The 21,584-nt window shown below is 38.4% G+C and overlaps 1 protein-coding gene across 12 annotated transcripts in view; it reads right to left on the reverse strand.

Annotated features, from left to right (window-relative positions):
- Nucleotides 1–412: 412 nt before the first annotated feature.
- HNRNPC (heterogeneous nuclear ribonucleoprotein C) overlaps nucleotides 413–21,584 on the reverse strand; it is a 44,763-nt gene continuing 23,591 nt past the window's right edge. For 6 of the 12 annotated variants that reach the window (XM_074393193.1, XM_074393196.1, XM_074393194.1 and 3 more), the window contains 8 exons: nucleotides 18,049–18,325; nucleotides 14,911–15,025; nucleotides 14,281–14,328; nucleotides 12,218–12,265; nucleotides 2,706–2,863; nucleotides 1,689–1,802; nucleotides 1,287–1,447; nucleotides 413–1,187 (listed from right to left, as the gene is read on the reverse strand). In XM_074393193.1, the coding sequence (XP_074249294.1) occupies nucleotides 1,104–1,187; nucleotides 1,287–1,447; nucleotides 1,689–1,802; nucleotides 2,706–2,863; nucleotides 12,218–12,265; nucleotides 14,281–14,328; nucleotides 14,911–15,025; nucleotides 18,049–18,289 (969 nt within the window). In that variant the 5' untranslated portion in view covers nucleotides 18,290–18,325 and the 3' untranslated portion in view covers nucleotides 413–1,103. The remainder of the gene's footprint in view (nucleotides 1,188–1,286; nucleotides 1,448–1,688; nucleotides 1,803–2,705; nucleotides 2,864–12,217; nucleotides 12,266–14,280; nucleotides 14,329–14,910; nucleotides 15,026–18,048; nucleotides 18,326–21,584) is intronic. The other 6 variants (XM_003924356.4, XM_074393203.1, XM_074393199.1 and 3 more) reach the window with 5 other exon arrangements.

Here is a 21,584-nt window from a genome sequence, read left to right on the forward strand (position 1 = left end):
TGGGGCTATAAATAATTTAAAGGACAAAGTAGAAGAAAGCAGGGGTTCCATTATGCAGCTGCTGGAATTTTCCTGAAACCTTATGTTTTTGAGCCTCTCCTATTTAAGGACAAAACAATTTAGCACACAACAAAAACCTCAAAAAGGGTACCAGCTGGACTACAAAGCACTAATGAAAAGCCAGAGGATATACTTCCCAAACTTTCATTAGGATGTAAAAGCCATTTTGAAAACAATCTCCACTTGATGTCAAGTTGACTCCTCAATGCAACATGCATCTCAATGAAATATAATTTGAGTAGTGTTATGTTGTTATGCATAATGATTATGACTCCAAGAAAAATACAGTGCATTCTAGGGGTTTTGTGGAGGACGCTGTAAAACAAAGAGTTTAAAGTAAACAATAATAAAATACAAAAATAAAAACCAGGGTGATTTTACTCCAAATTCCTGGTTTAATAAGGACTTGTTTATTTTGAAGAAAAAAGGTCCCAAACATCAGGCTGTTCACAAAAATAACCCACAGTATCAACTTTAGAAAACAAATTTTAAGACTATAACACTATTTTTCTAGAGGATGCATTTGACATGCCAACTCTCATTCACAAAAATACATCGTTACATTTGTGTTGAACTGCCCCACACAGCACACTAATGTTGGGGTGTAACACACATACTTCTAACTCAAAGCTGCTTTCAGGAGCTACTCAACTAAATGAGATTGCCTTTGCAGTTAGGGAAGCAACTACTGAACATATGTATGAATGAAAAGAACTGTACTCCCTTCATAACAAGAGATTATTTTGGAGACAGTTGATAAAAACCATACATCCTTTTTATTGTTAAGTCATAAAGAGGTATCAAAATTAAAAGCAAAAATTACAGGGTAAGACTTAACAAAAACTACTAGGAGCGTCAAAGAAGTGAAAATGGGACTAGGCGCAGGGAAGTATGAATTAATGAACATGGGAAGGACAAGGATGGGGAGAACAGTGAGCATGTGCTGAAGATACTAGGGGAGAGGATCTGGTGAAAAATTTGATCTTAGACAAGCGCCTAGGTAAAGAAATAATGGGATAAGATTTCTAAACCCCACTATGTGCTTAAGAGTCATCCTCGCCATTGGCGCTGTCTCTGTCATCCTCTCCTTCCTCAGCCTCTTTTTCATCATCCTTGATCAACTCCAGCTGTGAGAAACAGACACAAATAGGATGGAGTTAGAGGCACTCCATGTGTCCCTGAGCCCCCCTCCACCACCTTTTTCTTTCCTTTCCCGTGGTTTTCACCTGGTCATCCCCCCGATCTTCATTATCATCATCATCCAGTAGGTCCCCCTCCTCAGCAGAGTCATCTGCACCCCCCTCAGACTCCATCTTCACATTAGTCTCATCTTTCTTCACGGAGCTGCTGCTCTGCTCCTCTTCTGACTTATCATTCTTCATCTCTACTGGGGATGAGAAGGACAAGTCTGTCTAGGGGCAGTTATGTCCACAGGATGTAGACAATGCCCACTAAGGATCACAGAACTGCAGCACAAATCTAAATCCTCCCACACAAATGCCTTTCCCAATTCACACTTCCCAAGTTTTATATTAAATTAGTTTATATTCCACTATTCAAACATATTCTTTCAACTGCCTTATGTTACTAGCCCAACTGTATACCCAACAAGCAGAAAACCCATTTACCTGCTTGTTTGCTCTGTTCCTTTTCAATTTTTTCCAGGTTTTCCAGGAGAGAATCCACTTTTTGTTTTATCTGGGTCAGCTCCTTCTTAATGGCCTGAAGGTCATCTCCTTTCACTTTAATATAAACAAAATCCTGGATTAATATCAATTGTACTAGAAGATACGAGTTAGCAGATACATTCACACTAGACTATACCCGGAGCTTACAGAAGTTCCCCACGGAAAGACAAAGCCACTAAAGACTTCCCAGTAACAAAGGGCCTTGATTTTGTTTGCCAAAAACCTTGATTCTATTATAAAGTACTTTCTGTAATGGTTGTTTTGTTTTAATGTCTTTTAGATCTGGGCTCTCACTACGTTGCCCAGGCCTGAGTGCAGTGACCATGTACAAATAATGATCATAGGGCACTCCAGTCTCAAACATTAGGCCTCATGCAATCCTCCTACCACAGCCTAGATCCCGGCTGTCTTAGCCTCCTCCGAAGCATCTGATACAGACATGTGCCACTGCATCAGACCTTCTGTAATGTTTTACTGCTTTCCACATTTCCAGTTACAGGAGGAGTTTGGCCACTGAATCACAATCCTGTCTCTTCCATCACTCTGGATTAATTTTTTCTAAGATGGAGTTTGGCTCTTGTCACCTGGGCTGGAGTGCAATGGCATGATCTTGGCTCAGTGCAACCTCTGCCTCACTGGTTCAAGCGATTCTCCTGCCTCAGTCTCCCAAGTAGCTGGAATTATATGCATGCACCACCACGCCCAGCTAATTTTTTTTTGTATTTTCACTAGAGACAGGGTTTTGCCACATTGGGCCAGGCTGGTCTCAAACTCCTGACCTCAGGTGATCCACCTTATTTGGCCTCCCAAAGTGCTGGTATTACAAGCGTTGAGCCACCATACCCAGTGTCTTCCATCATTTTGAATACATAAAGCCATGTAGCACAAAAATACTAGAACTGCATTAGCTTCCCTATTTCAAAACACGAGATATCAAAATCACAAAACAATACATACACTTGCCAGACTTGGAAGATCCCCGCTGTCCACTCTTAGAATTGAAGCCACTTTTGCCCCTTCGTGAGGTGTTTCCTGATACACGCTGACGTTTCGAGGGCACTACAGCCCGAGCAATAGGAGGAGGAGGAGGTACACGTGCTGGATAACTGTACATCCTATTGGACAAAAGGAAAATAAAGTTCATTCAAAGGTAACATTAACAGTATAACTCAATGCACCTTATCATACATAACATCCATTCTCTCTCAGTTGTTTCATTTTACTAAATTTCATTAAGAAGGCCAGCAAAAAACTCCATGACTTGATAAAATACATATATCAAATTGTATGCTTGGCTGGCCTTTAGCACTGGATATAAATAGTTCCTCTGTACTAATGGCAGTATTAACACAGCATTTTTAAAATAATGACCAGCCTTTGTTTTATGTTATTCTTTTCCTATATACAGTACAATAAATAATTCACATAAGGTCAAATACTCTTACAAAAAGATTCCAATTAACTGGGTATATAAACAGAGGTATTTAGCATTAACCAAATCCCTGATCTTTTCACCCACAGAAGCACACAAATTATTACACCTAGTGATATAAACCATGTAAAAACTGTGAGTGTGGATCATTTCTGACCTATAAAAACCAGGGCAATTTCATGAAACTGAGCAAATCGTAGCAAAATGTATTGGGGCTAGGTATAAATACCACTGATATAAAATATCTCATAAAAAAAATTAGTATCATTTCTAACTAAATTTATGCTTAATTACAACAGGACAGAGCCCGCTGTCCATCTTGTTCACTATTCACCAGTGTCTAAAATTCATCGGCCAGTACACACTACACACTTAGCACTCAAACACTGGTTACTCAACTAAATGCTTGTTTCTAATTCTTAATTTCAAATATCTTATAATAATAAACTTACTGCCCCAGTGATTGATAAAGATACACCAAAGTGGTGGCTCGTAGACTCTTACATTTGTAAAGAGAAAATTCAAAACCGAACAAAATAGTTCTTACATGGACATCAGTTCTAGACTTTCTACATTCCACATTGTCATTTCTAAATAAGAGCCTACAGCAACGTATAAAAAGGTCTTTTAATTCTAGCCATACAAGAAATGCAGCCAACTTAAAACATAGGCCAATGTACTCTATAAAAATAAACCTACCAACTGCTCGAACTCCAAAGATTTCTTAAAAAACAAATGTGATATAGTAAAGAACGTTAAAATTTTATAATTCTCCTGCTTATCAACAGTGGTGAGTTTTTGGAGTTATATAAGGTCTCCAATCTTCCTGTAGTGAAAACATTTACAAAAACTCATTGCTAATTCTCTCCCTGTCAACCTAAAGTGTTTCAGTACTATTTTAACAAAGTAATATTTAATCTCTTCTTGGGAGAGCCTATGAACAGTAACATTTTCCTAAGTTAACAGGGAGCAAGGAACATGACTGCACCACTGCAATGGAACCTGGGGAAAGAATAACTTGGTCTCCAAAAAAAAAAAGGTATTAATTATATAGTTAATCTGTTAGTTTAATCCATTCATGGGAATAAACACAAAGAAAAAGATACTAAGTAACTTTTTATTATCACTACTACCTTCACATTTTGACATAAAGCTTTTGGTCTTTTTGACCAAAATCTTCAAAGTAAAATGATACAGAAACTATAAACTATCAGTGTTTAGAAACCACATCTTTTGTGCAAGTGTTATCTTGCACAAAACCAAACTACATAAAGACGATTTCTGTAGGTAAATCAAAATGATTTATTGATAACCATGAGCATTAAACTGAGCTTAAGCCCCAGTCCAATTGGATATAAATACCTAATCTAATGCCTAAGCCACTAACCCTCACTGGCATCTATATCTAAACCAACGAGCTAGCTAACTAAACTAGTTCCATACTGTCACTGGAATTTCCTTTTAAAATATATTATTTCATCTGACCATAACCAAAATGAAGTAATACAGTTTTTTGTTCTAAATCTGTAACAGAACCATCAACAGTTAGGAGTCAAATTCTTTACTTTTCTTCAGAAAAGTATTTTCAATATATTTCAGCCAATAGGGTTGAAAGGGCTTTTAGTTACACAAAATGCTGCTCAGGCAGAAATGGACTCTCTCTCACATCTGAGGAAGTAGTGCTTGCCTCAAAAAATGAAGAGGATGAGTGTGAAAACAGTATTTAAAAAAAAAAGTGTAGTAACTTTGAAGGTAAAAGGGATACATATTAAGCTCAGTATGACTGCTTCAAGCAGCAGCTAAAAAGTAGCAATTCTCAGTATGAGAAAGCTATACAATAAATCACAAGGCAACAATAGGTGCTAATTCCTTGCTGATTAAGCCTAAAGTCTTCTACCAGAGGAACAAGGACTAAACTCTAGGAGGATTATAACTGCACCCAAAATCAGACTGGATTCTAAGTATTGGTATAAAATTTGGTAAGATTAAAAGTAACTACCACTTGAAATAAAACATTCTAGAGACATCAATTACCTGAACAAACTAAGACAAAACACACCAGCCAGGCATGGTGGCTCATAAGGTTGAGTTTGAGACCACCCTGATCAACATGGTGAAACCAGATTTCACTAAAAATACAAAAACTAGCTTGGGTGTACTGGCACCCACCTGTAATCCCAGCTACTCAGGAGGCTGAGGCAGGAAATTGCTTGAACCTGGGAGGCAGAGACTGCAGTGACCCAAGACAGCCACACTGCATTCCAGCTTTGGAGAAAGAGCAAGACTCCACCCCACTCCCAAAAAGACAAAACATACCACCTGGATGCAGAAGCAGGTCTGTAATGCCAGCATGTGGGGAGGCTGAGGCAGGCGGATCATTTGAGGTCAGCAGTTTGAGACCAGCGTGCCCAACATGGTGAAACCCCAATCTCTACTAACAATACAAAAATCAGTGGGTGTAGTGACATACACCTGCAATCCCAGCTACTTAGGAGGCTGTGGCACAAGAGATGCTTGAACTCAAGAGGCAGAGGTTGCAGCGTGCCACTGCACTCCAGCCTGAGCGACAGAATAAAACTTAGTCTCTCAAAAAATAAGAATAAAAAATGAAGACAAAAAAGTCTACCACAATCTCCAAAGTAAAAACATTACAAGACACTTAATAAAGGCAAGTTTTCAAAGGAAGCTTCTTAAATGAATATTCTGACCATAAGACATGAGGTGTTAACATAGTGTCATTTCCTGGGTCTCAAAAAACCTAATACATGTCAATTCTACACAAGAATAGAAGAACACGAAAAGTTAACCTATTAATAAAACTGACATCTGGTAAATGAAGATATTTAATAATTCTTGTCTTTAAAATGTGAACAGATTAAAATAGTCTGTTTTGCCTAACTGGGTGGCTCATGCCTGTAATCCCTGCACTTTGGGAGGATAAGTTGGGCAGCTACTTTGAGGCCAACAATTGGAGACCAGCTGGACCAACATGATGAAACCCCGTCTCTACTAAAAATTAAAAAAAAATTAGCCAGGTGTGGTGGCCCATGCCTGTAATCCAAGCTACTGAGGTGGCTGAAGGACGAGAATCACTTGAACCCCAGAGGCGGAGGTCAAAATGAGCCAAGATCGCACCACTGCACTCCAGCCTGGTTAAAGGGGCAAGACTCTGTCTCAAAACAAAACTTAAGAGGGCCGAAGTAGTTTTTCCCATTCTAGCTCCAGTAAGTACTAAATGAACTAACGATTGATGAGAGCCATCTATCTCAAACCCTTAACTGATATAAAAAAGTTTAAGTTTACATAAATATAGGCTGGGCATGGTAGCTGAACACCTGTAATCCCAGCACTTTGGAGGCTGAGGCGGAAGGATCACAAGGCCAGGAGTTCAAGATAAGCCTGATCAACATGGTGAAACCCCATCTCCACTAAAAAAAAAAACAAAAATTAGCCGGGCAGAGTGGCATGCACCTGTAATCCCAGCTACTCTGGAAGCTGAGGCAGGAGAATAGCTTGAACTCAGGAGGCAGAGGTTGCGGTCAGCCAAGATTGTGTCAACTAGGCCAGGTGGTGGCTCACACCTATAATCCCAGCACTTGTGGGAGGCTGAGGCGGGCTGATCACGAGGTCAAGAGATCGAGATCACCCTGACCAACGTGGTGAAACCCCATCTCTACTAAAAATACAAAACTTAGGTGTGTTGGCATGCGCCGGTAATCCCAGCTGCTCAGGAGGCTGAGGCAGGAGAATTGCCTGAACCCAGGAGGCAGATGTTGCAGTGAGCCAAGATCGCGCCACTGCACTCCAGCCTGAGGGACTGAGTGAGACTCTGTCTCAAAAAATATATATATAGATAGATCACCAGCGAAGTTTTTGTAGCTTATGTTTTATTTCTAAACTGAAGAGAGATGATTTCTAATGTTATTTGCCGAGTACTTTACCACAAACATGTTGTCTGGGCGAGTCAAGTACCAGTTAAACTGGATACTATCAACTGCAACCACCACTCACTGGAGCTATACAATATACAAGGTCATTCACCACATGGGGAAACCCTAACATAAACAAAATGTAATTCTGGTTACTGAGGGGGAAAAAATGGAAACAGGTTACTACCACATTGTTGGTTAACCTTGTCCAAAGGTCACTGATATGCGTTAACAAAACATACATCCCTACTGAAAAGAAAAGGTATCTACAACTCCTATATTGAGCCAATGGCATCAATCAATAATTGGTTCTGTAATATTCTATCAGAAAGAGTTAAAATATTAGTCTTTAGGAATATTTTTGCATATTCTAAGACATCTCATTGAAAATGGTTCCACTGACTATTTGGAAAGAGGAAACAAATACATTAAATACACATGCTTATTTTAAGAAGTAAAATCTGACATTTTAAAATATTAAAAGTTGCATATTAAGGGGAAAAAATGTTGTCTTTATGGTTTCACTCGGAAACCAACTTCACATAAAACTAGACATTTCATGGGAAGACAATTTGAAAAGGCAACTGAAAACTTTGAGTCAAAAAGAATCTAGTCTATAAAATGCAGGTTGCCCGAGTCCTAGATCCATCCTCAATTCAGAAACCTGACTGGATCCAAGTCTGCTTAGGGGGAAAAAAATCCCTAGATTTGCTTCTGTATATGCCTCAGCCTCCGAAGTAACTTGGATTAAAGGTACATGCTCCCAAGTCCAGCTAGTTTTTGTAATTTTAGTAGAGATGGGGTTCCACCATGTTAGCCAGGCTGCTTGTGAATTCCTGGACCTTAAGTGATCCACCAGCCTGAGCCTCCCGAAGTGCTGTGATTACAGAGGCATGAGCCACCGTGCCCAGCCCCAAAGAATTTTAACATTACTCATTTGTCCCGATATTCAACAATACACATACTCCCATGTCAGTGTGGACCTTTACCAAAAATAAAATTTTAATCTGACAGTGTGGTGCTATTTTGATTTTTTTAAAAAACTGAAACTCAGCCGGGCGTGATGGCTCACGCCTGTAATCCAAACACTTTGGAGGCCAAGGCGGGTGGATCACCTGAGGTCAGGAGTTCAAATCCAGGCTTACCAACATGGTGAAACCCAATCTTTTTTTTTTTAATATTAAAAAATAATTTTTAAAAAACTTTAAAAAAACAAATTCAGGCTGGGCACGGTGGCTCACGCCTATAATCCTAGCACTTTGGAAGGCTGAAGTAGGTGGACTGCCTGATGTTGGGAATTCACCAAGACCATGGCCAACATGGTGAAACCCAGTCTCTACTAAAATACAGAAGAGAAAATCAGCTGGGCGTTGATTGTGTGCACCTGTAGTCCCAGCTACGCGTGGCTGAGGCACAAGACTTGCAGAGATTGAAGTGAGCCAAGATCACACCACTGCATTCCAGCCTGGGAGACAAAGTGAAACTGTCTTAAAAAAAACCTGAAATTGAGCCACACAGAGTGACTCTCATATGTAATCCCAACACTTCGGAAGGTTAAAGCAGGTAGATCACTTGAGCCCAGGAGTTTGAGACCAGCCTGGGAGACCAGGTCTCTATTAAGAAAAAAAATTCTGTATTTTTAAAATTTAAAAGAAGCTGAAATTATGTTAACAGTATTTTAAAGAACATACGCCCATTCGTTCCAACATTCTCATTTTATCAAGCTAGATCACTAGAGTAAAAAGCTATCCTTTCACTTACAGTAAAATTCCTTTCAAGCAGTTGTCTATAAAAACAGATATGATTGCTGGGGAATAGAGTGAAGGAAAAGTGGCTGAAGACAAAGAAAGGTGCATTTCAGAGCATTGGGAACTATTTCTGTCTTGACTATAGTGATGGCTATATGACTATACATTTTGTAGATCAAATCTGATACAGGAATTTTATACCAAGAAGTGAATTTTACTGTATGTTTTCTATGCTGTCTCTCATTTTTATCTTCCCATTCACTTTACCTTTGTCAAAGGTCACCAATGACACTGCTAATTCTTATATTACTTGAACTATTAATGACATATGACAAGTTCATTCACCTCTCTACTCTTGTGATATATATTCATACAGCTTCCAGGATAGTTCATGCTTCTGAGTTTTGTCCTCCTTTTTCCATTTGGGCATTTTCAATGTTCTTTGCTCATTTTTTTCCTCAATGCCCTATTCTTTAAAGGTACTCCCAAAATCTCGTTTTGTTTCCACCCTTCCAGTATCGTAGTTTTTTATAACCTTTAAAGCAGATGACTCCCTTAGAATCATATAAACAACTGCTTAACCTCTTTCCAAGTAGATCAACTTTTAACATGGCTACAACTGATCTACGATATTCACTACTCACGCTAGCTCCTGCCTATCAGTGTTACTGAAAATTCCATGATTCCAGTTGTCTAGCACAAAAAGCTTGGCTACATCTTTGATTCCTCTTCTCAGGCCCCACATTACAAGCAAACTTCTCATCACCTTCAAAATCCATCTACGGTACTTTTAATCACTCCCATTGTCATTTCCCTGGTCCCACCAAAAATGACTGCTTGTCTGAATAAATCTGTCACCCAGTATCTACTCTCAGTAAGAGTGATCTCATTCCTCTTCGAATAGCTTCCTATTTCATTCAAAGTAAAAGCTAAAGATTATGCCTTATGCTTCAGGTAATGTCTTAAACCCACCCTTTTCTCTGAGGCCAACTTTTTCTTTCTTTTTTGAGATGAAGTTTCACTCTTGTTGCCCCAGCTGGAATACAGTAGCGTGATCTCAGCTCACGGCAACTTCTGCCTCCCAGATTCAAGCAGTTCTCCCACCTCAGCCTCCTGTGTAGCTGGATTGCAGGCCCGTGCCACCAGGAGCGGTTAATTTTTTGTATTTTTAATAGACACAAGGTTTCACCATGTTAGCCAGGCTGGTTTCAAACTTCTGACCTCTGGTGATCCACCCACCTCAGGTTTCCAAAGCACTGGGATTACAGGCATGAGCCACTGTGCCTGGCATCTATTTCTTATCATACTATTCCTGCTATGTAGAATACCTCACAGCAGGATCATAACCAGTATTTGTTGAGTAAATAAAAAATGTTCCCAACTGGCTTCTAGGAAATAATTGTCCATAAATCACACAATCGACAATGTGTAACAAACCAAATTATCTATAAAAAAGCCAGAGGATTGGTGTTTTAATTTTCTAGCTTGATAAACGTGAATGCAAAGGATTTCCCAACAAAAAAATCAGATAAAAGGTGAATATCCTACTTTACCAAAAACTTAAATCTATTTTCAAGAAAGATTCAACTATTGGCCAGGCCCAGTGGCTAATGCTTATAATCCCAGCACTTTGGGAGGCTGAGGCAAGCGGATCAGTTGACTTGAGATCAGGAGTTCGAGACTAGCCTAGGTAACATGATGAACCCCCTTCTCTACTGAAACTACAGAAAATTAGCCAGGCATGATGGCATGCCTATATTGCCAGCTGCTCAGGAGAGGCTGAGGCAGGAGGATCCCTTGAACCCAGGAGGCAAAGGGTGCAATGAGTCAGTACTATCCCACTGCACTCTTGCCTGGGTGACAGAGTCAGATACTGTCTCAAAACACACACAAAATCCAGCTGTGCCCGTGATGAATGTGCATTTGGAGCTGCTATCATATGCTTGCTATAAGGAAATCACAAACAAAAATGTATTTCTACAGATGACTTTCTCCTATTTACTCTTCCAACATTTAAGAGGCAGGAGAATTGCTTGAACCCAGGAGGTGGAGGCTGCAGTAAGCAGAAATCGCGCCACTGCACTCCAGCTTGGGTAATAAGAGCTAAACTCCATCTCAAAAAAAAAAAGGAGGGGGAGGGTACAGCCACTTTTGGTAAACAGTTTGGCTCTTGGTAAGGTCGACCATATTAATCACCATACAACCCAGCAATTATCCTAGATATATACGCAAAAGAAATGAAAACACATGACCATACAAAAATTTGCATACCAATCTTCATAGCATCATTTAACATATAGAAAAAAACTCGAATGTACATCTTCTAATGAATAAACAAAATGTATTATCCATAAAATGGAAAAAAAGTATTGATACATGCTACAACATAGATGAACCTTGAAAATATTCTAAGTGGAAAAATCCAGTCACAATACATTTATATGAATGCCCAAAATAGGCAAATCTGTACAGAAAGAATTTATTTTTAGCATGACACAATGATCTAAAATTAGATCATGGTCCTAATCACACAACTCTGAATTTACTGAAGTGAACTGAATACTTTAAATGGATGAACTGTATAGAATATTAAATCTCAATAAAGCTAAATTAAGGAAAAAAAAAACCGCCAAGGAGGCTGACGAAATCTACCTGAAGAATGCTCTCAAGCAGATTCGTACCTTAAGTACTACAGGGTACCTTAAGTCTTGGGTAAAAAGAAAATCAGACCACCACTCAATTCTGAGTCATACAGCAGACTGATCCAGGTTCAAATGCTTCTGCTTCTACAAATAAGTATCTCCCACTTACTCAACAAGTCCAGGACACAGTAAGAAACTAGTCTAAAAGAAATACTAAGAATTAAGTATAAAGTCCAGCCAGGCGCCAGTGGCTCACACCTATACTCCCACCACAGAAATTCTCCCAACCTCCTCTCCATTTCAACATTTACAAGGTTAAACATTTAACCTATCTTTTTTTCTCCAGTTTCTGTTTTCTAGCCAAAGGGCTGTTTCAAAAATATCATTTATAAGACACAATTCCTGAACATGTCATATAAGCCCTTTACAACCATCACTTACAATTTTCTATTAGAGCTAGCTGCTCCCCAAACACATCAGGGCCCTTCACAACTCAATCTTGGTTCATGTATTATTATCTTTGACCTGTGTGTTCTTGATGTGTTTATCTATTTCTGAGCCACTGACCCAGTGACATATATATTTAGCTACGGAGTAGTAACAGCACTCTGAAACCTCTAATGAAAGGATTTCATACTCCAGTCACTTATATACTTTTTTTAGTAGAAAGCCTGTCTTTACTAAAAACACAAAATTAGCCGGGCGTAGTGGCACATGCCTGTAATCCCAGCTACTCGGGAGGCTGAGGCAGGAGAATCGCTTGAACCTGGGAAAAAAAAAAAATCTGAGAAAATCACAAATGTCAAGTGAGGAAACCATTTGATGATGCATTAAGGATACTCAACCATACCATCTTAATATGGCATTAAGGCCCTTTACAATGTAGATCAAAATTCTTTTAATGGACTTACTCTTGTAGCCTTTTAATGACTAGCTACCATATTCTATAAGGTATTTCTCAAACACAGAATGTATACTTTCATGTCTGACACTTTCAGTGTATACTTTACAGTATTTAACAGCTGACTTGATTCCTTTACACAACTCCCATGCATGGCTGATTAACTCAGTTCAAATGTTATATTCCCCAATCAGTAATTTTTCTTCCAACAATCAGTAGTTTTAATTCCAAAATCAGAGACTGAACTGTCATATACAGTAATAACATTAAAATACTGATGAATGGAATACTGACATTCTATGATGAACAGCAGTACTATGTTTCATATACATAAAGTACTATGCTTTATATATTGCATTTTAAAAGTGTATTGCATACAACAGTTTGCTCCATACACTTAAACATACTGCATTAGTTTAAAAATGACAATCCAAGTAAGTCTAACAGTTTTGTCAATGTTAACTGAGACTTTAGCACATCATTCTACTTCCTGGTATTTGGTATCAGTTCTAAATCTATCACTCAAAGCCACCCATAACCCAGTTCCTATTCACACAGCTTTCAAATACATTTCCTATGACTCTCTAAAAAATACTAATACGTTCTGAAGGCATACATCATAATCATTATTACAATCCCCCTTTCTTTTTTTTTAAAGAATTCTATCACCTGCATCCCTACCACTACTATTGTACAATGTATTGTACAAATCAACACTAACTTCATATTAACTCCTAAAGCAACTAGCATGGTATTAATGTCTCCTATTTTGTATATCTGGGAAGCTCAAAAAAAAAGACTATAGGATTCTTTTTTTGGGGGGGTGCGGGGGGAGGTTCCCTACAGTCTGGCATGTGAGTCTACAGGATTTTTAAGGCTAGGAATGTCCTTTTTTTCTAGTTTCGTTCTTGTTGCCCAAGCTGATGTAGGCTCACTGCAACCTCCACCTCCCAGGTTTCAAGCGATTCTCCTGTTTCAGCTTCCTGAGTAGTTGGGATTACAGGTGTGCACCACCACACCCAACTAATTTTTTGTGTTTTTAGTAGAAACAGGGTTTCATTATGTTAACCAGGCTGCTCGTGAACTCCCGACCTCAGGTGATTGCCCGCCTCAGCCACCCAAAGCGCTGGGATGAAAGGCGTGAGAAACTGCACCTGGCAGGAATCTTTTTTTTATGGTTTTGCTGTGATCTATCTATCATGACAAGTTAGGTGGCAATTACAGCCATGTGTCACTTAACAATGGGTTTAAGTTCTGAGAAATGGATCCATCACTAGGCATTCTTATCACTGTGCAAACATCATGTACTTACACAAACCTTGGCCATGTTATAGCCTATTGCTCCTAGGCTATAAACCCGTAAACCATGTTACTGTACTGAATACTTTAAGCAATTTTAACACAATGGTAACTACTCATGTACCTAAATATTGGAAATAATACAATCTTATGGCACTACCATTGTATATGCGATCTGGCACTGATAGAAACATTATATGATGCATGAGCAATAGGAAAATAATGAAGAGGACATGGATCAGCTAGTAAGCCCCATTTCAGTATCGGGCAAGCCAGAGAGTCCTTACTTTTAAGACTGACTCATCTCAAGAAGGAAGGTGAAAACAAGTGATCCAGAAAACCTATACCTCCTGACATTATGACATCATGCATTAACATCACTATCACCCTACCTAATAATCTCCTCAATCATTTAGAAACAGGTATTTTTTGTTTTGGAGTAAAGGGAAGATGTTTGAAAATATCCTTGATGTTCATCACCACAAACTAGAAAAACAAAATTTTCTAGTTTTGATTTTAAAATCTAGATTTAGATTTTCACTAAACAGCTGTTGAGTAGAATGACAAAACACTTAACATACCTATCATAATAATCCCGTTGAAAGTCATAGTCCAAGTCAAAAGAGGAGCTGAAAAATAAATACCAAAGAGGGTTAATTTGGAAATGTTCCTACTAATTCATAACAGTAGGTAAGGGGAGAACCATGCCAAATAAACCATAACAAATAGATCAACAAGGTTAGCACTGAATGATCCCCAACATTCATACAATAAATCACTCAATTCCAATCACCTTAGACCACTAGACATGTAGTGGTCAAACTGGTAATTCAGGTTAAAATTCACTAAGATTCCCACATACAACATAGCTAAAAACAGAATGGTTAACTAAACATCGTTATACCACTCCCTTCTCCCCTTTCTTCTCTCTAGTGTCTTATAAGCTTAACAATTCCATAGAAGTATTTCAGGTTATGCTATAAATATCAAACTATTCTTAAATATTAATAGCAAAAACTTCAGGGACTTTTTAATTCTCTAGAAATTTTTCCTAGGGCAAAAAAAGAGACTATTAATGCAAAAATAATAAAACCTTATTTATACACAAATAAAACACAGTACACTTAACCCTCCCAACATCCAGAAAACAGATAGAGAAGATGCCCACTGATGGACACAATGATTCAGTTATAAATAATAAAGTTCCGGACCTGAGTAGAGGGGACGGAGAAGGGTGTTCTGTTACTGACCCGTACATCTCCGCTGCAGATCGTTTCACACCTGCTTTTCCTCGGTTCACTTTTGGCTCTGCAGCCAGGTTAATATCTGAAAAACAACAGCAAAAATGTTAATGACAACTTTGTATTCAGGTAAAACAAACAACAAAGTTTATTTTTTAATTTTTTATTATTGAGACAGTCTCGCTTTGTCACCTAGGCTGGAGTGCAGCGGCGCAATCTCGGAGCACTGCAACCTCCATCTACCAGTTTAAGTGAATTCTCCTGCCTCAGCCTACCAAGTAAGGGGACTACGGGCAGGCACCAACAATCCCGGGCTTAATACAAACTACAAGGTTTAGAATTGTACACAAACACATAAATCAAGAAAATACAGAACAGTGTATCTCATCTTTCCTTTTTTGTTTTTGAGACAGGGTCTCACCTCACCCAAGCTGGAGAGCAGAGATGCAGTAATGGCTCACTACAGACTAGACCGCAGAAGCTTGGGTAATCCTCCCACCTCAGACTTGCAAATAGCAGAGACCACCACGCCTGGCTAATTTTTGTATTTTTCATAGACAAACTCTTGGGGGTTGAGTGATCTGCACTGGCCTCCCAATGTGCTGGAATTACAGGTATGAGCTACCATACTATGCTCAGCTTCATGTCTCCTTTTAACATTAAAAAGGCTCCCAAATTGTTACAAGTCTAGGACTTCATCTTCCGATTCTTTGTGCTCTGTTCTGTACCATTAAAGTGTCCTGAGACATAACATTAAGTCTGTCTTTGGTACTCTCCGCCCTCATATCCCACTTTAACTTAACTCTCGCCATTCAAGGCACTGACTGCACACTCAGTTACTATTACAGGAGAAAACTATCAATGATTGCCTTTCCAGAAATGGTTCAGTTCATTCTAAATTACAGATATATTAAAATGAAGTCTATCAGAATAAAATATATGGCAATTCATGAATATAGTTGAAATGTGACACCCTGAAATCATACTCAAGAGGCAAATTTGGGTTTTCCTTGTAGGTAAGGATTGGCTGTACTGTACATAAAATATCCTTGGTTAAAAATGGCTTTGTGTTGGCCGGGCGCAGTGGCTCACGCCTGTAATCCCAGCACTTTGGGAGGCCAAGGCGGGTGGATCACGAGGTCAAGAGATCGAGACCATCCTGGTCAACATGGTGAAACCCCGTCTCTACTAAAAATACAAAAATTAGGTGGATGTGGTGGCTACTCGGGAGGCTGAGGCAAGAGAATTGCCTGAACCCAGGAGAAGGAGGTTGCGGTGAGCTGAGATCGTGCCACTGCACTCCAGGCTGGGTAACAAGAGCGAAACTCCGACTCAAAAAAAAAAAAAAAAAAAAAAAAAAAAAAAAAAAAAAAAAAAAAAAAAAGGCTTTGTGAATAATTCATGAATTGCTTAAGTAAACAACCTTTACACAAAAACACACAAAATAATGAAAGGAACAAAGGAAAACAACACTAGTTTTCAAATAATTTGTAACACCTATTCCCAGCTACCTACCCTGCCACCACTGCCTACATCAAACAAGAATTCATCTTTTCTTTGTTCTAAAAAGCCCTATCAGGGCCGGGCGTGGGTGCTCACACATGTAATCCCAACACTCTGGGAGGCTTGGGTGAGCGCATCACCTGAAGTCAGGAGTTCAAGACCAGCCATGGTCAACATGGTGAAATCCTGTCTCTACTAAAAATACAAAAAATTATTCAGGCATGGTGATGGGTGCCTGTAATCCCAGCTACTCAGAAGGCTGAGGCAACAGAATCACCTGAGCCTGAGAGGTGGAGGCTGCAGTGAGCCGAGAGCACACCATTGCACTCCAGCCTGGGCAACAGTGAAGCTCTGTCTCCAAAAAAAAAAAAGAGGCCATTATCAGAAAGCCAAAAACTCTCCAAAATTCAGTTTTTCACTGACCTGGTCTGACCTATTCAGTAAACAGTAACTCATATACTGCTTTTATTAAAATGAGCCTCACTCACTCATATTGTCCATTTACTGAACACCAGTACATTAATAACCTTCAGGTTTTGGTACATTAACCCCATTTACAATTTTGACTTCAAAACCATATAAAGCCTTCTAAAACTAAAGAAAGAATTTCTGAAAAAGCAATCCATAAAATGTAATAACAATCAAACAGACCCAAATTATGTTATCTGTTTGGTTATAGAACATTATCAAAGAATTATTTCATGTTACTCTAAGCTACCATACTTTTGAGTCAGTATTTACAGAATATATACCAAGAATAAACAGAACCACAAATATAAAATTGAAAAATAATCATCTTAATTTTGGTAAACAGAGGTATGTTTCTTTTGAAACTGAGGCACCAAGCACACATAAAATGAGAAATTAAAACAGACATCTGGTCGGACCTGGTAGCTCATGCCCGTAATCCCAGCACTTTGGGAGGCTGAGGCAGGTAGATCACCTGAGGTCAGGAGTTTGAGACCAGCCTGGCCATCATGGTGAAATACTCTCTACTAAAATTCCAAAAAACTAATCAGGCATGGTGGTAACCGGCCTGTGGTCCCAGCTACTTGGGAGCCTGAGGCAGCAGAATTGTTTGAACCCGGGAAGCAGAGGGTGCAACGAGATTCCATCTCCAAAAAAAAAAAAAAGAAAAGAAAAGAAAAGAAAAAACCACACAAACACACAAGACAATCTAAGACTCAGCCAAACTATGCAGTAGGCTCAACAGGTGGAGGAGTGAAACCCCAATGAGAAACCAGGAAGTCCGATTCCAGTGCCCAACACTAGAAGACTCCTCCAGTCTGCTGTGGGCAGGACATAACCATTTAGGCAACATTTTTACATTGTAAAGTGTCATTCCCAGCTCCCCTTACTCAAGATTTCCAACTGAGGGTTGTTCTATCTCAACTACAACGAAATGGTACAATGAAGAATATCCTTTACTTAGCCAATTTTAACTATAAGCCTAATGTATTTATTAGACTGAAGTAATAGTCACAATATCCAGAATATCTCAGGCTGTCAGTTTGACAGAAAGGAAAAAAAAAAAAAACCCTGAATGGAAAAACTCAGGCCTGAATTATATCATCAATGAAAAAATTCACTTAACAGAGACCTTACCTAAAACCTGGCCAGCAATCATTCTGCCATCCTCTCCTGCTACAGCAGCGCGGGCATTTCTCTCATTAACATATTGAACAAAGGCGAAGCCCTTATGAACAGAGCAGCCCACAATTTTGCCATACTTCGAAAAGATTGCCTCCACATCGGATTTCTTGACCACGAGAGTGTTGAGATTCCCAATGAACACACGGGAGTTCATGGAGCGAGGATCTGTCTTGTTGGTAACGTTGCTGGCCATTGTGTTTGATGACAAGGTTTCTCACAAAGCCGAAAACTATAAAGGAAAAAAAAAAAAAAAAAAAAATTCAGGTGAACAGATGCTAAAAATAATATTCCTTGATAAAAACTTCTGCACTCTCTCTGAACCACTGTTCAGGGAACTTCCCAGAGTATCAGGCGATTTAAAGGGACTCAGTATTAAATATGTATTTGCTAATAAATTCAGAGCCTCCATGCTCTGAATACACTCTTATGGAAATTCAACTTCTTCCTCTTCATTCTATTTCAGCATCACTAAACTTTACAGTCTCAGGAGAAAAAAAATTCTCCCTTGAAGGTCATTGGCAATATAATTTCCTTGGACATAATTAATTCCATGTGGCTTCCTAAGTCCTCAAGCAAATTAGAATTGCCTATATTCTCTGATACCAATTTCTGCTGTTTTGCACATTACAGGTCATGCTATTGCCTGTCATCAATAACTCTATCTTCATTAGCATTGCTTTTATCGAGTTTCACCGGTTCTGTATATATTCACACAGTACGTCAAATTCTGTGCCAAGCCATTCATTAGCTAGATTAGTACGGATAGCTTACACTTACCCATCAAGTATAATTTTCTTCAAAAGGCAATAAACAATCAATTTGTTTCCACTAGAAATACCTATTTTCATATACTTCAATTAATTTGCAATATGCTTTAGATGCGTACGTATCCATACCATCTTTTTACAGACTGCAATGACTCCAAGCCTACTTTTTATATAACCTCGTAACACAGGTTATTTAGTAATATCAGATGGTGATGATGATAAAAAGAGCCAGTGGAACACAGCATGAATCAAGTAAGGATCAGGGGAACTAAAGAAATATACACAACTTTCCACAGATTTAAAACCAAAAATTATCTGTCTTTATGTATGTGATAGAGGCTTAATCCTATAATAATATGGAGAGTCACAATACGATCTCAGGTCCTGTATAAGCAAAAATGTTTTATTTCACATTCTTTTAGCATTTTGTCTTCCGCCTCTTCCCAATCCAACCCTCAATCTTTAACAAGATTTAAAAACACATTCTTAAGATTAATTACCCCTTCAACCCTTTGAAAGGTACTGACCAATCTCAAGATTCCAGCATGGTATCGGTTATCCTCCAATCCTCAAGTGAATCATGACAAACTAGTTCTCATGGATGATGTTAAAATAAAAACGTCTAGTATGTATACATGTGTACATAAAAAAAACAGTATAACACCATTTTATTTATACACAACTCCTACCATTCTGATGCTTAATACAGTCATTTAACAGGCTACTTAAAAGCTCAAACTTTACTTCCTTCCAAACTTTTCTGAAATTTAAAAGTCTGTCTTTGTTAGTTTCTAAAGTATACATTTACAAAAAGTTATTAATATTTTAAAACTAAGCAATAAAAATTAACAAACAGTCACCATTAAAAACCACCAGCAGCATTTCAGCTATTAAGTATGCCAGAAAGTCTGAGAACACTAAGAGGAAATAAAAATCTGCAAAAAGGCCTAACTGGTTTCAGATATTACTGCCAGTTTATTAAGATTTGCTATTATGCCGGGCACAGTGGCTCATGCCTCTAATCCCAGCACTTTGGGAGACGGAGGTGGGTGGATTGCTTGAGGTCAGGAGTTCGAGACCAGCCTGGCCAACATGGTGAAACTCCATCTCTAAAAAAAATAAAAATAAAGAAAAAAAAAAAAAAGACTTGCTATTATTACAACTAGAGGTATAATCTTGGTTTTCAGAAATTATTTTTCACAAGCAGTAAGTGTATCAATAGAAAATATCATCTCCACAGGTTTAATGAGAAGAAATTACCAGGGCTGAGGGTCCCAATAAGCTACCAGCATGCTAAACATAAAGGAGAAAACCCCCCAAACCACGTATGTCCAATATTCCAAATGGACATTTGCAAAAAATACAAATGTGACTGAAAGAAATACCCTTTTGAAACACAGAACAGAAAAGGATTGAAATGACCATCTTCTTCTCAACTTTCACAGCCCAAGGCACTTTTCATGTGTATCAGGGCTTAATTCTCTCTAAGATCCCCAAATGAAAAGTTTCGTAGAAAAGCATCCAGGAATACAAGTAAAAGGATGCTAGCAATGGTTGTCATCTCTGAGTTTAAAGATATGATTTCTCATTTTCCTATGGTCTATTTTTTAATTTGCTCCAAAATCATCAACTACTTATTTTAGAAATATACTAATCCCAACTTCAAAAGGTTGCCTAAAATTAGTAAGATAGCTGTAAATACCCATATTTAATTATAAGAATTTAAATTCAAGATGGAGGCAACAACAGTAAAGACAGATGTGCTCAAAAATACCGATTAATTCTACTCTTAGTAACGTATCCTCCTAAGATATGAACAGTCACTACAAATTAATTCATTTTTAGGGTCAAATATTTAATAACCATGTGCTGAGTACCACATTTGGGGCAACTCCAGAGGACTAATAGCAAGAAAGACTCTCCTCAGAGCTTCCTTTTAATTATAGTAGTGTTGCTATTTAAAGTTTTATGTAAGAGGTACATTTCCCAAAGTTTTAGAAATAGCAACTAAATGATGTTAAGTCACACTTCATCCTAGGTAGCTGAGATGAAATTTCCATAAAGGGATAATGTTAGCCAATACTGTTTAACACAAAAAAATCTACAGGAAAAGAACTGGGATTCTTGGAAGGAAGCAGCAACAGCAGAGCAGTTTTTCAATCTTTGATTTCCAACAGAAGACACCAAGATGGCAAAATCGCTATCCTACAGACAGCATTTACAACAAAACTCCAAAATGCAAAGTAGTAAAGGCAAGCTAATAGCCAGGATATATGGTTCCATTAACTGCGGTGGGAGAAATTAAAAAAAAAAAAAAAAAAAAGAACTTGGAGAATATGAGTTAGAAATACCAGAATACCAAAATACCCAACAAGTATTTATTAAAAAGCAAGAAGAACCAATTAGAAGAAAAGCAGTTAAAATTTCCAAGTTTTACCTGCTCCAATAGTGAGTGAACACAAGGTACATTCTAAATGTGTAAAGGTGCACAAACAGTTGCATCCCTGGAAAATCTCCTAACTAAACAAACTCTATGGGACGAATTCCACTGTCAATCTCTTCTTCCTCTCACCAAAAATTAACCACCAGTCTGATTTTACTAGTATTTTCTTACTTTTAAAGTAAGGCAGGTTGGGTGCAGTGGCTCACGCCTCTAATCCCAGCACTTTGGGAGGCCAACATGGTGAAGCTCCACCTCTACTAAAAGTTAAAATTTAGCTG

The sequence above is a fragment of the Saimiri boliviensis genome, chromosome 2 (genome assembly GCF_048565385.1).
Source record: "Saimiri boliviensis isolate mSaiBol1 chromosome 2, mSaiBol1.pri, whole genome shotgun sequence".
NCBI lineage: Eukaryota > Metazoa > Chordata > Mammalia > Primates > Cebidae > Saimiri > Saimiri boliviensis.